At 47.2% G+C, this 17,542-nt stretch overlaps 2 protein-coding genes across 3 annotated transcripts in view; both read right to left on the bottom strand.

Moving 5' to 3' along the window:
* Window positions 1-17,542, bottom strand: part of JKAMP (JNK1/MAPK8 associated membrane protein) — a 53,299-nt gene that overhangs the window by 28,246 nt on the left and 7,511 nt on the right. The window lies entirely within an intron of this gene.
* Window positions 921-17,542, bottom strand: part of DAAM1 (dishevelled associated activator of morphogenesis 1) — a 184,461-nt gene continuing 167,839 nt past the window's right edge. For both annotated transcript variants that reach the window (XM_081191534.1, XM_081191535.1), the window contains 7 exons: window positions 16,838-16,926; window positions 15,254-15,422; window positions 13,739-13,846; window positions 11,286-11,346; window positions 9,775-9,906; window positions 6,451-6,621; window positions 921-5,601 (listed from right to left, as the gene is read on the bottom strand). In XM_081191534.1, coding sequence (XP_081047660.1) covers window positions 5,392-5,601; window positions 6,451-6,621; window positions 9,775-9,906; window positions 11,286-11,346; window positions 13,739-13,846; window positions 15,254-15,422; window positions 16,838-16,926 — 940 coding nt within the window. In that variant the 3' untranslated portion in view covers window positions 921-5,391. The remainder of the gene's footprint in view (window positions 5,602-6,450; window positions 6,622-9,774; window positions 9,907-11,285; window positions 11,347-13,738; window positions 13,847-15,253; window positions 15,423-16,837; window positions 16,927-17,542) is intronic.

Raw genomic sequence — 17,542 nt, 5'->3', positions numbered from 1 at the left:
TCAAATGAAGTGGAGTTAACTCTCTATTAGAAGAAGGTCTGCATACGAGTGGCAGTCCTCATGAGAACAACCATTCTTCTTCAGTAGGTCTTGCCCCTATGAAGCAGCTGTGGAGACTGAAGGTCCCTGACTTCCCACAACTGCCTAAGTCCTCTACTCCTTGAGGCTTTCCCAACGCAATCTGAGACTGCACCTGCATGAAGTTAACTTATCCTCCGCTCTTTTCATGCCTCTTCTGGATCTGGGAGTTGGAGGAAGGGAGCTTGTCGCAGCAGGAGGGGGAGACACCTATGCCTCTTCACCAGCCTGCCTCATCTCTGCCACTCTCCTTTCTTTCTAGCCTCTGCGTCTGTACCGTCCTCTGCCACAGACTCTCTGAGCTCACTAAGACCTGTTACCTGTTCAGCTTCTGACACCTCCTCTTCCTAGTCTTCTCTCTCTTCTCCCTCTGACCACTCATCATTGTCCCATCACAACTTCCCTGGCTCTGAGCCTTTTTCCCCTGGGGGTTCCCCAGCTGGTTCCTCCCACCATTCCTCTGTGTCCATTCCATGACACTTGGACTAAATGGTCCCAAATGCTTCTTTCCACACGAGAACAGTCATGGGATTATGCCTTATCTCCCTAATTTTCACTAACCACTGGGAATTTTCTCAAGACACGCTCTTCCCTAGAATGGGAGGGGCAGAGCCTGTGGCCATCCAGATGTTCTCATGATCCCTGCCCATTGGCCAGGCTGCCTGGGGCTGTTGGGAGTCGTAGTTCAACAACATTTATTCCCCAAGTTTAACCAAGCTGCAGGAGGCAGTGGAAGACAGGAGTGCCTGGCGTGTTCTGGCCCATGGGGTTTAGTCGGACACGACTAAACAACAATTATAAATTTTAACCATACACTCCAGAAATAAGTCTCCACGCACATATTGTTATGTACACTCTTTATTGCATATTGCCGTCTTCTTTTTTTTAAGAAAAATGTACAGTCTCATAACATACACAGCATTTCCTGCTAGCTAAAAAACATCCTTGCACCTAGGAATCACTAAACAGTTTGCTACCACTAAGCTACATTAGTATACTTCAGTTTACAAACTATCACTTTTTTGTCTCTTTTCTTTTTTTGGCATGAATTGGGAAAAAAAATCTTTAGAATGACACACCCAGGAGAGAGACACAGAGAGGAAATAAAACGAAAAACAAGAACACAAGAGTGGCTACGTCCACCAGCACCAGTCTACATGTAAGTTTGCAACAAATGGCACATGGAATTTTTATCCGCACGCAGATGGTTTAGGAAATGAGAAATGGCAAGTGTAGCCCAACAAGCAAGGCTTGTTGCAAAGCAAGAATGGTTTTGGAAGCACAAGGAAATATTTCCCACCGGTGCCCTTGCTTCCCCCGATCTGCAATCAGTTCAGCGTGGATCCCTGGAAATCCCGGAAGATCCAGCAACCCAGGCTGCGTAACAGACACAAACTCACCTTTCAATGTTTTGTACAGTGCAGACAAGAGTCCGTCAATATCCAGCTGAAAGGCTGGCTTTTAATGCAATAAATGCCAGAGGGCTTCACAGTCCCAACTTTGCAACGGGTCATCGTGATGGATTCGACTACCAAGCCCAGGTCTACTCTGAGCCTAAATAGGAACGTGGTACTAGCAGCTGCAACCACTATGGGCGAGCTTTCAAAACCAATGTCAAGACCGACACAGCTTCCTTTAGGGCACAGACTTCATCCTCAACTGGACTGAACAGGCTCGGGACACAACAGTCACTTTGCATGACCCATTTCTGTGGCCACATCCCCAATGACCTCGCTTCCAGTGGGATGGCGAAACAGCTTGTGTAATGGTGGAGGCACTTGGCAAAATTGCTTCCTTGCACTTTCCTTTCGATTGAGCCAGACCCAACTGAACTCCCTCCCAAAGAAAGCTAGCACGAGGCAATTCTTATTCCAATCAGAAGTTTGAAGTTCAGCTACAGGAAGCCGTTTTGCAGTATGTAGGCGGGGGGCACAGTTGCAGACTGCACAAAGCGCCCCCTCCCCCGTGGCAGAAGTGGGGAATGCTGGGTTTTCCAGCGTTTGATGCACTTATGGATGAGCCCACTGGGAGAATCAGAAATAGTAGATTGGGGGTCTTGATTCTCAGAATGCAACAAACAACTGCAGGATGTCTCAAGTCCATCATGGTGGTTTGTGCTGGGACACATGGTTGTTGCTCAAAGGTGTTCCGCACAACCTGCTTCCTCCAATGAAATATCCCGTTGTCCTAGAGGTTAAAAAAAAAGCAGTGGCATAGCGTGGGGAGCCCCCACAGGGGTGGTTGCTCCAGGCGCAAAATTTCAACACCCGGTGCTGCCTCAATACAACGGTGTGCTTTTGTCACAGGGCTCGGCTTCTTCACGCAAACCAGGAAGTGACCTCTCCAGATAATGGAACAAATCTTCTTTTCTGTGGCTGGGTGACGCGGATGCCATTGCGCAGTTGAATGTGCAAGCGCACTCCATCCTTTTCCTGCCCTCCCACCCCTCCGTGTGGCCCCAGGCACTGGCAATCCACGCTACGCCACTGAAAAAAAGGCACCTTCCTTTCCCCAGGACTTATCCTGCAGATCAAGAACCTGATGAATTTTTAGATGCCCCTCTAAATCTGTTAAAGATGCAGGGCAGATCCCTTGACCAGACTGAACCTTGTGAGCGACGGCACCCTTTCTGCACTTTCCTATTCCAAAGCACGCTGCATTGTTTTTCTCTCCCCCCCACCCAATCTCAAATCATTTTAACGCAACCTTTTGACCAGTCTGAACTCTCTCCCACCCTCCATTTTGAAAGTCAACTCCCTAACAATACCATATCCGACCAAATTTTCTCCCAGCTACAAATAAAAATATATATAAAATAGAGGCACTTTAGTTTAAGTAACAGTAATGAACAACTTGGTTTTTATTTTACTTTTCAAGCAAAGTGCTGCCCTCGCACGCCTCGCACTCTGCAGAGCTCCAGAGTATCGGACGTTTGCATTCTTACCGTTGACAAGCTACTTGAAGAGCCATCAGTACACGTGGGTCCTTCGAAAAAGTTGCGATGAAGAAAAACTAAATCGTAAGAACAAGGGGGAAAGAGGCAAGGGATCACCCTTATCCTCACGTACACACAGAGAGCTCTTTCACAGCTCTCGCTGGTGTGATCTTCACAGCTTTCGTGTTGCATCGGGATTCGGGGATTCCGGGCAACAGGAACTGCATTTTGTACAAACTCGTTTCTATATAAATCCGCACATTTGCTGTACAGTACACAACTGGGGGAAGGGGTGGGGGCAGAGAACGCCTCCCCCGGCCCCCCTCCAGTTAACATCCTTTACAATAGCAAAGCAAAACAAATCAATTAAAAACCTGTCTCAAACAGCATCAGCTATCTAGTGCAACAGAAAAAAACACAACTCAAAACCTCCACAGGAAAGAAGAGAAAACAACAACAACAACGGCAACATCAACAACACACAAAAATCCCCGTTCGGTTTTGGATCACGATGTGGATGGTATAAAAATCACTTAAGAGAAAAACCCGCAAATAAATAAAAGCAAAAAAGAAAGAAAGTAACAGTCCTCTATATTCTCTATAATTTAAGGATATTAAGCCACGCTATAAGATTGGCTTTTTTTTTTTTAACTTTTCCAATTTATTTATTTTTATATTTTGCATTACTGTTTCGTTTTTAAATTATTAATTACTCCCTGAGCAATCTGGGTTTAAGGAGATTTCGGATTGACAACTTGACAAATTTCTTACAAATCTGCAAGGAGGAAAACACTATGAACAGCAAAGCCCGTTTGCAAGAAACAAGAATTTTCGCGGCCTTTTTCCTGCTACCCTTGCGCTATACATTAGGTCCCTAACATCTCCCAGACCCCTTCTTTGCAGAAACCTTTAGAGAAGCCACTCCCCACTAACCTCTTTCGAGGGAAAGGGAAACCCTGGAGCAATGCCCCCGGCAAGCATGGTTGCCCTTCCAAGATCCATGCTCGTCATTCTGGCACAGATCTGTAAACAGAGGCAGCCTTGAGAGGGCAGTCTGTCTGATGGGGAAAGGAGAAGGGGGGCAGGCTACATAATGGAAAGCCCAGCTATGAATACTCGAGAGTTCATTAGCCAACCTTTGCCATGCACAGGAAAGGCTCTTCTGGATAGGGGCCAAAGTTTGCACATTACGCCCAAGGCGCTCCTGGAGTTATCCTGCATCGGCCGGGTGCGTTACAGCGAAACTGGCCTGAACAGAGCCAATTCTGAGCGACGTTTACAGAGAATACAGTTTGTCCTGTCGGGACGGGGAATGGGAAACGGGCGATAATGAATACACAGACGCTTTCTTCTGTTAAAACGAAAAGTTAAGAAGAGACCCAGCCCCCTCCCCCAAATCCCCACCCCCACCCCACCATCTGGTCTCAGGCAAAAAAAAACCCACACAAGAGTGAATTCTACATCGGTGTCGTTACAGCAATGAGAAAATTCTTTGGGTCGCCTTCAGCTGGTTCCCTGAAGGCTCCCAAAGAGAGAGGTGCGTCTTGTTCGAAAGGAACAGAAGCATGACTCCCCGTGTCCCCCCCAAAAAAATGGGGGTTACGGAACACAAAGGAGCTGGCACAACGGCCACAAGGGATGTTCAAGTTCTGAGTGAAAACAGAAACAAAAAATAATAATCTCGGCTTTCCCCCAACAATGCTACGTTCAGACTGAACAAGAGCTGTTTCTAATGGACGTCTCCCGCCACCTGCAGCCTCACTGGCAACAGGTTTCCGCGGCTGGCCTGTCCATGTCAAAACACCCTTGTGCTAAAGTAGCACAATAGCAGCACTTCTTCCCCCCTCTTAACTCCAAGCTGTTTCCCCCCACCCCAAAATAAAAGGACCCCCCAGAACGGACCCAAGTGGTATCGCCCACCAGCCTCTCTCATTTCCGTGGTTTGGGGGGGGGATGTTTTCGCCTCCCCCTCTCTTTCTCTCTCGATCGCCGACACTTGTACTTAGACAGCATGAAAGCTACTTTTTGCGGCGACGCTCGCCCCTCCCCCACGCCTCCCGCAACTGATAGAAAAGGGAGAACTCATCCAGGCAGCGGTGCCTGTGCATGTTGACGCCCGCGCTCGCGCATGCACACAGTTCCGAATCCCAGCCGCACCACCAGACTCTGGGCGCAGCGCACCTGCGCTCATGCTCCCATTGAAAACATTCATGCACAGGCAGGACGAGATGAGGGAGGGAGGGCCACTGATGGGCTGGCAAGGCAGAAGGTAAAAAGACTTGGGGTCCTCCAAGACGACTGTTGGTTGGTTTAGAGTTTTCTTCTGAAATATATATATACATATATAGATATATGTATATATATATATACACGCGCGCTCAGAAGTTGAGTTTCGTGACCGGCCTCTCGCGGCTGCCATCCGCCAGCTGGTTGGTGATGCGCTTGCGGTTGCGCTTGAGTTTGGACAGGTCTTTGTCAAAGACTTCGCCGGACCGCAAGGCCGAGACGAGGTCGTCAAACTCCCCGCCCTCCTCGCTGTTTTCTTTTGCCTTCCTCGCCTTGCGCTCCCTCTCTCGCTGCTCTTTGAGCTAATGGGAAGGGGAAAAGGAAGGGTTAACGGGCAGGCATTTGACACACCCTACGAGCAACACGCTGTAACTTAAAACACTGGAAAAGCAATAAACCAAAACTGACAGATTCTCCATCCTTGAGCTGAGTGTGCCCTGTTTCTGCATCACCTTCTGATATATTTTTAAGCCCACATGAAATTTGTCCATGTGCATTTGTGTTAATGTATGCATTCCCCATAGGACGCGGGTGGCGCTGTGGGTTAAACCACAGAGCCTAGGGCTTGCTGATCAGAAGGTCGGCAGTTTGAATCCCCGTGACGGGGTGAGCGCCCATTGCTCTGTCCCTGCTCCTGCCAACCTAGCAGTTTGAAAGCACGCCAAAAAGTGCAAGTAGATAAATAGGTACCGCTCTGGCGGGAAGGTAAACGGTGTTTCCGTGCACTGCTCTGGTTCGCCAGAAGCAGCTTAGTCATGCTGGCCACACGACCCGGAAGCTGTACGCCGGCTTCCTCGGCCAATAAAGCGAGATGAGCGCCACAAGCCCAGAGTCACAACTGGACCTAACGGTCAGGGGTCCCTTTACCTTTACCTTTGCATTCCCTCAATAATTTTTATTGGTCTTCATTTTTGCACACAATTTTTCTTGCAATTTCTCTACCCCTCATATCCCAAGACAGACGCATGGCAACTTAATACCCCAACAACTAGATGCACCGACAGCTTGACTTGCATAGCTTGCGTCGTTTGCAAAGCAGCTGTCTGAAATGGAGTCAAAACCACAGGTGCATCGAGCCACCTGGCCACCCCCTTCAGCTATGGGCTACCAAGGACATGCGGTGGAACCCCACCCTACACAATTATCCCCACCTGGGCTTCCATCCGCGCCCGTCGCTCCTCTTCCTCCTTCCTCTTCCTCATGTTCTCATTCTCCTGTTTGGCTTCGGTCACAGCCTGCAGGAACTGGTCAAAGATCCCGAAGAACTCGTCTGGTTGCGTTTTGCCAGGGTCTTCCCCAAAATGCTTCACTGCCTTGGCAAACTAGAGAAAGAAAATACGCATGTTGTTTTCTTTGTGGGGACTCACTGGCCCAAAGCAACCCTCTCAGAGAGAGCCTCTTTGGTCTAAATCAGTTGCTGATTCAGGAAGGAGATTTTCTCTGCATGCATCAACCGGTTTTGTATCCTTCTTTAGGCCATATCCCCAATTGGCCATGAAGATCACTGAGTGACTTCAATCCTGTCATCTTCCCTCAACCTAACCTGCATCACAGGGTTGTTGTGTTGGGTGGGTGGCGCGGGGTGAGGTTGTGAAGAATCACACAAGCTGATTTTAGCTCGTTGGAGGGAAATTTGGGGTGTGTGTGTAAAAATATAGTAACTAAAGAAGGAAGCAAAAACTATTTGGAAACTGGTTCCAGTTACAGATAGGTAGCCGTGTTGGTCTGCCATAGTCAAAATAAAAAAATTCCTTCCAGTAGCACCTTAAAGACCAACTAAGTTAGTTCTTGGTATGAGCTTTCGTGTGCATGCACACTTCTTCAGGTATTTGGAAACTACAACTAATCTAGGCAGGCGACTGGGAGAGGCTGCTGGAACCCATGTAACACCGGTCCTGAAAGACCTACATTGGCTCTCAGTATGTTTCTGAGCACAATTCAAAGTGTTGCTGCTGACCTTTAAAGCCCTAAACGGGCTTTACAGAGACAGAACAGAGAAAAACATGACCGCCTTCTTCAGTGTTGGGGAACCAAGAGAGAGAGAAACGAAAGCAACAGAAAACATAAACATCATGTGAACAGGAAATACGCAGACTCTGTGACTCAGAAAGCCTGCTCCCTTTTAAGGTGGAACGGAAATATCCTAACATCGGCTCAGTATAACTGAAGGAGCGTCTCCACCCCTATTGTTCAGCCCGGATACTGAGGTCCAGCTCTGAGGGCCTTCTGGCGGTTTCCTCCCTGTGAAAAAGTGAGGTTACAGGGAATCAGGCAGAGGGCCTTCTCAGTGGTGGCACCCACCCTATGAAATGTGAGGAGAATCAGAACTTACAGGGTTAAACAGTTCTGTGTGACGTCTCACATTCTGAGGCGTGGTTTGGTTCACATACGGGAATCTTTCTTTGTGTGTGACTTACTTTCGTTTTTGGCTGAGAGACGAGAGGATGTCCGCTCTCTTGCCGGGACTGATTTATGATGTTTTTCTTCTCATTAAAGACTGTTAGAGATTAGCAAGAAGCCTGCGTACACTCTGATTTATTATACACACACAAGGCACCTTCTCTGCTGCTGTGGGACTCTGCTAAGAGCTGCAAAGAGAGCTCAAGTTTTACCTATCAGCACAGGCGTCCATTGGCACAGGGAGAAGCGTGCCAGGTGCCATTATATCTCAGCACGAAATGCCCTCCCATCAGATGTCAAGAATGTATATGCTGGAAACTGCCCAGAGTGGCTGGGGTAACCCAGTCAGATGGGCAGGGTGCAATGCAATGCAATACAAATAATTCCGAAATCGAAACACAGTTGTTTCCTAATTTCACCGGGTCCCAAACAACCAGTGTTAGGTCAGATTTTGGCCAGTTCAGCTCATGAAGCAAGTCCTTAATCCCTTACATATCTGGAGAGTACAAGCCAAGGCCTTGCTCTGCTTTGCCGCATTACACCATTCCTTGCCCCCAAATCTGAAATCTGGTGGCTAGAGTTAGACCCCAGGCCTCACCAAACCTCCCTTTCCAAAGGTCTGTTCTGCCTCCCCTGTCGGAACAGCTTCTGCCATTCTGAAGACATCAAGGAAGTCACACCTCTGCTTTCAATTAATGCCCTTTATCCTCTACCTCCTCTTTTTTTCATTATTAGTATTATTAACTCAGGAGCAATAAAACCAACAGGGCACAACACTGCAGCAGAGAAGATAATAAAACTCGAACGCACAACAAGGAGAGGGGCAAACTCACATTTTCAACTTCTCTTTGAAGGTTTGCGCTTGTATTTTGTTTATCATTGCCACATGCTTCAGCATTAGAAGCAAATGTGCTATTGAATCTTTTGGAAAGGAGGTGTTCCCCCCTCCCTCTTTTTCAAAAACGAAACTTTGCCCATCCAAAAGCACGAAGTTTGTGCTAGAGAATTGCGCAAAGCAGATAAAATTTGCAAGCCAAAGGCAACGCTCATGCAAGACGTGTGTAGCAATGTCAAGGGTTTGTAAAACAAAGAAACACAAACAGATCCCAAGGGGCTTCTTGGTGGTTTTAATAAAAGAATTAGAGAATTAGTTGTGGACACCCAAAAAACGAATTCTGGGAACTGTAGTTTGTTAAGGGTGCTGAGATTGCTAGGAGACCCATTTCCCTGTCACACAGCTGCAATTCACAGAGTTCCCAGTGAAGAGGGATTGGTTGTTAAACCACACTGGGATCTGTAGGACTGCAACGGAACCTGGGAGTTCAAGGTTCCGGCTTAGTCAGCCATTCAATGGGTTGCCTCAGGCAAGCCACATTCCCTCAGTCTCAGTTATCCAGCTGTAAAATGGGAATATGCAACCATGACCCAAACCACAGACTGCCATGCCTAGCCCTGAGTTGCTGACAGGCACTGTGTCCTTGGAGGATGAACCAGACACTCTACAAGCCAAAGACCTTGGGGCAAATGAGCAGGCAGGGTCTCCTGGAACCAGCGCTGGGGATCCCCAAGTCCTCCTTGGCAAATCCACACCGTGATCAACTCCCGCCTGGAAACCAATGTCCCCACTGTGGAAGGACGTGTGGTTCCAGAATTGGCCTCCACAGTCACTTATGGACTCATAGTTAAAACTGTGTTTATGGAAGACAATCTTACTCGGCTACGAGTGATCGCCAAAGAAGAAGAAGAAAAGAAATCTGGTAAGCCAGATAATATAAGGCCTCCTTGAGCCTTCCAGTGGCTCTCTGTCCTTGCTCCTCATTCTAGTTACTCCTCTTTGCAGCTCGTCCCAGACTTGGATTGTTTCATGACTTCGCTTCCGGGTCACATTTTGGACTTAGACGGATTCTATGTGCTTGACCTTGGCTTGTTTGGACTGACGCAACTGTAGCCCTGCCAATGTTGGCAACTGCCTTTGGTTAGGGTCTTATATCTCCTGGAACTGAGGATGAAGGTCCTATCCCTACAAAGCAGAGAGGTTTGGAGCTCCAGGAGCTCCAGAGGTTTCACTTTCTTACCAGTTCTTTGGCCTCTGCCAGGAGATCTTCCACATCTGAGAAGCTAAAGCTGGCCAGCGTGATGAACTGGCTGACGACGGAAACGAACTTGTCTTCTGGGTGGGGAGGCTGAGATTTCTGGTACGCCAGTTCCTTTGGAAAGAGAAGAGACACACACACACAGAGAGAGAGAGAGAGAGAGAGAGAGAAAGAAATTCATTTTGGTTATTGGGAGTTCAAGGAGAAGAACCATGGCAGTCACCCACCCAGGTTTTGGCTGGGATCCACAAAGACCTGAACGGCAGAAACCCAATGCTCAACACACGCTCACCCAACATGAGAGACCTGCTTCCGTGTGGCACTATCTCATGCATTTAAGGTACATGTGTTGAATACTGCAACCACATGGGCATAGGGATGATTGTGTGGATCACAGGAACACAGAAAACTGCCCTATAGTGAGCCAGACACCTGGAGATGCTCAGGATGGAACTTTCTGCATGCCAAGCAGATATCCTACCTTGAGCTGTCACCCTTGGCTCTATCCAACCCAAGAATTATCCTCCCTCCCAGTTTGGTATCAGCTGGAGACACCCTCCATCCTTGGAGGTTTTTAAGCAGAGGTTGGGTGGCCATCTGTCATGGATGCTTCAGCTGAGATTCCTGCATCGCAGGGGGGTGGACTAGATGACCCTTGGGTCCCTTCCAACTCTACAATTCTACAATTAAACTGTTTTTCATGCTATATTTTATATTGCTGCGACCTGCTCTTAGACCTTCCTGATGATTGGCAAATTATAATGACCCAGGTTAAATTTGAGGGAATTTGTGGGTGCAACCTATAACCTTATCACTTATCCACAGTTCCCCCCCCATTTATTTGTATTCCACTTTACTTTATCAAATCAGTTTATATTTACATTGTTTTTTTTAAAAAAAATCAATATAACATAAAAGATACTTTAAAAAAGAAAGAATAGATTTGCAAAGAACAAAAAGAGCAGTAGCAAATGAACATACAAATAATAATAATACACACACACACACACACAGCAAACACAACCACAGCAGCATATAACAAGATTGGTCAGGCTGAGTCTACGAATATTAAGCCCCATCAGCAAAAACTCTTCTAAAAACGCGAAGACTTCCAAGCATAGAGTATCAGGTCTTCTCCAGCACAGCTGGCCGGGGTTCTAACGGAAGCTGTGATCCAGAACATATGCAGGGAACCAGGTTGGCAAAAACTGGCAGGAAGGTTACATCTGCACCAGCTGTGCCTATCCCCAAACAAACTTCCTTTTAAAAAAAATGCTTATAATTAAAGAGACAAAGGCAAGCGACTCAGGTCCTTAAGAGTTCTATAAAACCATAACGAGCAGTAACGAGCTGCAGGTCAGGAAGGAGGAGGAGGAGAACGGCCTCTGGGAAGGGAGATAAAAGCAGCTCCAGTCGCCTTCGCCTCCTTCCTCTCTTAAGGACGGGTGCTTAGAAAAAGCAGGGGGACCATTAAGTGGGCGAACAATACTTACTGTCTCCACAGCCCTCAGCCCACTTCGCAAGGTGCCAATCTCCTTCTCCAGCTCAGTCATGCTGCCAGAAATAAAGGAAGCCAGTTACATTTCCAGAACCACAGCTCCAAAGCCGGCTGCATGTCTCCCATTGAAAAACAACAACAAATAAAATACATAGGTTGCATTTCCTCCTGCTTTTAGGCTATGCTCTCGCCTGCAGCAAACTTTGCATCAGCATCTTCTCTAAAAACTGGTGCCAGAATTTGGCTCCCACCCCTTTCCCCTCCTCATGCCTCTTTCCTTTTGTGCCCTGTCTTTTAGACTTCAAGCTTCTAAGGGACTGACTTGTTTTTTAATTGATCCTACGTAACCATAACTTTATCAACAAAAAGATCATCTGTTTGCCTGCCTCATCTGTCCGTTCATCCGTCCAATTTCAAATACATTGCAAAAACAAACTGGGAATAATAACTTCCACTTTAAAGGCTTGCTGAAAAACAACGATAAGATCTTCAATAGGTACCAAAAAGATGCTACTGAAGGCATTTGTCTGACATGCAAACAAATAAATAATTTTGGGCGATGTGTGTTAAGATTCAAAGTGGCCGTAAAGGTAGAGGTAAAGGGACCCCTGACCATTAGGTCCAGTCGTGGCCGACTCTGGGGTTGCGGAGCTCATCTCGCTTTATTGGCCGAGGGAGCCAGCGTACATGACTAAGCCGCTTCTGGCGAACCAGAGCAGCGCATGGAAACGCCGTTTACCTTCCCGCCGGAGCGGTACCTATTTATCTACTTGCACTTTTGACGTGCTTTTGAACTGCTAGGTTGGCAGGTGCAGGGACCGAGCAACGGGAGCTCACCCTGTCGCGGGGATTCAAACCGCCAACCTTCTGATCGGCAAGCCCTAGGCTCTGTGGTTTAACCCACAGCGCCACCTGTGTCCCATAAAGTGGCTGTAGCAATGTGCATTATGTAAAATTCAAATTTTCGTATTGACGAGCCTGTGAGTTATGACATTCACAGCCTGCAAAAGAGGAGACTGAGAGGAGATAGGAAAGCCATCTTCAAATATCTCAAGGGCTGTCACATGGGAGAGGGAACAAGCTTGTTTTGTCCTGCTCTGGATGGTAGGACTCGAACCCATGGCTTCAAGTCGCAAGGAAGGAGATTCTGACTCAGGATCAGGAAATGTCCAGGCCCCCCACAACAAAGGGAGCAGAATGTCCCCCCAAACGCCACAGGGCTGGCTTGCCACGTTTCGAATCAAGTGGAGTAACATACATTGCAGCCAAGGAGTGTGTCGGGATCCCCGTTGCACCACTAAACCCAGGGTAGAAATTCTGAATCTGCAGCACTGGTGCCGAACATCTCCTGCATTGCAGGAAATAGGCCTGCAGGCCTTGGACCCAGACAGACACTTCTGCCTCCGCTCACCTTTTGCACAAACAATCAAGCTCGCAAACTGGCGCCTGGCTTTCGACTCCCGCAAACTACAGGCGCATTTATTTTAGAGTTGATCATTGTGCCCTCCTGCTCCACTTGTTGCAGGGCCTCCCTATAAACCGAATAAAGACCTGTTTGCTTCTCCTTAATTCACTTCAAAGTCCTTTACGAGGCTGCCTCCACATACCAATTAATGGTGAAATCCCTCAAAGCGTGTTGATTAAAACCAGCAAGGAAGAAAGCGGGGAGAGAGCGAGCAAGTATCTGATTTAAAAACCAAATACCCCATCTTTGCAACCACGGATTTCTTGAACATGAGTACACGCTAATTGGCTCACAATTAAACCACCCTGGCTTGCAGCTAAATAAAGCCGGTGGTTTTTTGGGGTGTGTGAATGTGCATGTTTCTGGCAGCTGCTGCTGGGTGTTCACTTCTATTTGGGCGGGTGCAGTGGGGCTCCCCCATCAGCAGGACCTCCTTCTGGGTGGAGGGACACCTTGGCCTCATCCAAACCCTCTTCAGCCTTGGGAGAACCCTCCCAGCAATGTCCTCATTGCGCTTTGCTTAGGGCTCAGCTCTCATTGGAAAGGTAAAGGGACCCCTGACCATTAGATCCAGTCGCGAATGACTCTGGGGTTGCGGCGCTCATCTCGCTTTACTGGCCGAGGGAGCCGGCGTACAACTTCCGGGTCATGTGGCCAGCATGACTAAGCCGCTTCTGGCAAACCAGAGCAGTGCACGGAAACGCCGTTTACCTTCCCACCGGAGTGGTACCTAGTTATCTACGTGCACTTTGACGTGCTTTTGAACTGCTAGGTTGGCAGGAGCAGGGACCGAGCAACGGGAGCTCACCCCGTCGCAGGGATTCGAACTGCCGACTTTCTGATCGGCAAGCCCTAGGCTCTGTGGTTTAACCCACAGCGCCACCCGCGTCCCTCAGCTCTCCATAGAAACGTGCGTGCTAAAAATCATGAACACAGTTGGCCTCCCGCAATCCCAGGCATCGACCCAATCGTACGACACTCACTTCACTTTGGCAGCCTGGGGGACATCCTTCAGTTCTTCGTGCAGGTTGAGGACTTTGGGGTACTTCTTTTCTACGATGGTGATGAGATAATGCAGCAGAGTAATGTTCCTACAACACAAGAAGGGCAGTGATGGATATATATGGACGCAACAAAGGTTTGTGGCTCCTGTATTCAGCTGCAAAAATTGCCTCCATTTCTGAGGGATAGAATTGTTTTGGAGGAAGCAACAGGATTCTGAAAAGTTACTGTGGAAAGGGGCTCGTCGCACAGGGCAAGCCACCCGCACAGTACAGAAACGGGGGTGCAAGAGAAAGGTCCTATGGGAAACAGACTTTTACTAGGTGCAACAGCAAGACAGGCAGTCATAACAAATGGCAGTGCCACTGCTGGGTGCTGCGCAGTCGCAGTTTTATCCATGATACGGCCTTCTTGGTGGTGGCTCCCCATTTGTGGAATGTCCTCCATGGTGTGTTGTATTTTTATTAATTTTCAGGAGGAATCCAAAGCATTCCTGTTTACCCAAGCATTTGCTGGCTGAAGGATAACAACAACAATTTTATTATTTACACCCCGCCCATCTGACTGGGTTTCCCCAGTCACTCTGAGCAGCTTAATAGCCCAGTAGGTTTCTTCCATCTCAAAAAACTTAATAAAACATTAAACATTAAAAAACTTCCCTATGCGGGGCTGCCTTCAGATGTCTTCTAAGTTTCCCTGGCACCCTTGAAATTATTCACTATCAGGGTATTTGATTGTTTTACAACTTTTTAGATGCGGAAATCCTTTAGGATATGAACTTAATAAACAGCGAAATAGCCGGGCTCCAGACATCAGACACATCGCCTTGAATGAGGGTGCCTGACATAATAATGGTGGGGTGAGAATTCATTTGCAAAGCAACCGTTCCGTTATGATAACCCCTTAGCTGATAAAGGTCCTGAACACTTGGCAGCAAGGTAGAAGCAGGCAAACTTTTGGTGACATGAAGGGTTTCGACGTAAACTGGGCTGAATCTCAAAAAGTGTTTCTGCAGCTGTTCCTTGTGGGCACTGAGTAAAGGTAAAGGTAAAGGGACCCCTGACCATTAGGTCCAGTCATGGCCGACTCTGGGGTTGCGGCGCTCATCTCGCTTTATTGGCCGAGGGAGCCGGCATACAGCTTCCGGGTCATGTGGCCAGCATGACTAAGCCGCTTCTGGAGAACCAGAGCAGCACACAGAAACGCCGTTTACCTTCCTGCTGGAGTGGTACCTATTTATCTACTTGCACTTTGGTGTGCTTTCGAACTGCTAGGTTGGCAGGAGCAGGGACCGAACAACAGGAGCTCACCCCGTCGTGGGGATTCGAACTGCCAACCTTCTGATCGGCAAGCCCTAGGCTCTGTGGTTTAACCCACAGCACCACCCCCCTTGTGGGCACTGACTACAATCCCACAAAAAGAGATTCTTCCTGCATCTCATTCTCACAGAAAGGAACTGGACTCACGCTCTCGAGGCAGAAGCGGCTTGGGCTTACTTGTCAATGCTGGATTTGGTGTCCGCAATCTTGTTGAGGCTGGCGATTTTGAACCCGTACGCATTTCCCCGCTGGCCTTTGTTCATGTAGTTCCCAAAGGCCAAAACTACCTCCAGCAGCTGCTTTAGGCTTTTGCTCTGGAACGTCTCTGTTGAAGCAGTGCGGATTGCTGCAAAGGGGAAAAGATTTTGTTAGTAATATTACTATCGTCGTCATTATCGTTGATTTATGAATCCCACACAGTCGCCCCAAGGAGGTGTACAGCAGAAAAGAGTTAAAAACACAACCAGCAGCTATGCAGTATGCTTTCCATTATGTTTTTGTTATGCTTTTTATAATTGATGTTCTGTAATATATTTTTAATGTTGTACACCACCCTGGGATCTTTTGATAAATGGCGTTATGTGAATTGAATGAATGAATATTTAAAAAAACAAAATGGGCACCCATGGCACAGGCCCTTTCATCTAGCTGGGAAAGCCTGCTGGATTGAAGATGCCTTCAATTTTATCTGGAAAGTGCAGCTAACAGGTACCTGCCATATTTTGTGCATGAAGACTTTTCTTTGAGCAAGTGGTATGTACCGTGTGGGAATAAGACTTCCTGCACTACCATTAGAAAATAACTTAATCCTTTTATTTATTAAGATTACGTTTATCTCACCCTTCAACAGACAATGCCAGGGTAGGCTACAATACAGTAAAGTCCACAATTACGCAAGGGTCACATTCCGGGGATCAGACGTAAAGCCAAAATTGTGCATAGTCAAACTGCATTGGGTTCAATGATGGGTGGGATTGCCGAAGCTTTTTTCCTGGATGTCCACCCCGTTTCCGCTCCCTTTTCTTTCTTTCTTTTTTCATAACTTTTTATTCATATTTGCACATTGGAAAAACATAAACAAAAAATCTACCACATACCTTATACAAATTATATCCACTTCACAAATCATAAATAAAATATATAACTGAGTTAGTCTCAACTGAGCCTTGGACTTCCCTCCACTCCTTTGGTAAGTATCGAATAAATTATATAGTCGCGTACTTTTTAACTCTTTTACATAGGCCTTTCCCGCTGTTAGAGTTATTTCAATCCCGCCTTAATCCTTCATATACTGTAGAAGTCTTTTGTATGTTCATGGAAGGAAGGAGAGTTTAGGGTGCAGGGTAACAGTAACTGTGCTGGAATGTGATCTTTATCCCTGCATCTCTATCATTTGTTGAAAATACCGTATTTTTCGCTCTATAAGACGCACCAGACCACAAGACGCACCTAGTTTTTGGAGGAGGAAAACAAGGGAAAAAAAATTCTGAATCTCAGAAGCAAGAGGGATCACTGCGCAGTGAAAGCAGCAATCCCTCTTGCTGTTCTGGCTTCTGGGATAGCTGCGCAGCCTGCATTCGCTCCATAAGACGTGCACACATTTCCCCTTACTTTTTAGGAGGGAAAAGGTGAGTCTTATAGAGCAAAAAAATACGGTATTTTTTAAAACAAGTTGAATTTTTTTGCTTTGTTTAGGAAGATCCGAGCCAAGACACCCAAGGATTTAAAAAGATTCCCCCCCCCTTATAACACAAGACTTACCTTCCACTTTAGGCTTAACTTCAGCAACTCGCTCAGCAAACTTCTTTTTAAAATACAAGGACTGCAGCCTTTGCTGGTAATGGTTTATCCTGCAAGAGACAGAAAGAACAAACCTCGAGTTGGCAACTAGTAAAAGATCTGGAGGGAAAGGCCTGTGTCGTGGGTTGATATATCTATAGCTGTGGCTAGTAGCTCAAAACAGGTTTTGAAACCTGAGGACTTGCAGTAGGTACAGGGTTTGTCCTCAAAGGATGTGAAACCACTCCCAAAGGCTGCAAGGGTCAACACTGTTTGCTTAGACAGGCACAGCTAGGGCTCATCCCATGGAAGGAAGGTAACCAGAAATGCAAGGTGGTCAGGCACAAGACCAGTCCAGTTGCAGGTAGTTCCAAAGGTGCAACAGGTACCATAGGGGTATACTATGTGTATGGCAACTGTATGTTTACTTCACTTACTGCTGCGTTAGCCTATGCAGCTTGAGTTACCTGAAATGGGGGAGGATGTTAGTATTTCATGCCTCCGATGCTGCAGATAAGATTGGTGTAAATCACATGCCTGTCTGGGAAGAGTGTGGGAATGGAAGACAGTCTTATCTCTTCCGCTCTATGTACTATGTACTGTACTTTTGCTTTGACTTCTGCCTGTTCTTCTCTCGGAGCTGGAGAGAGAAGACGCTATGACTCCTTTGTCTGTACACGGTGTGTA

Source organism: Podarcis bocagei (genome assembly GCF_964188305.1).
Source record: "Podarcis bocagei genome assembly, chromosome: 1".
Classification (NCBI taxonomy): domain Eukaryota; kingdom Metazoa; phylum Chordata; class Lepidosauria; order Squamata; family Lacertidae; genus Podarcis; species Podarcis bocagei.
The sequence above is the reverse complement of the archived record's forward strand: the minus strand, read 5'-3'. Positions and strand labels throughout refer to the sequence as shown.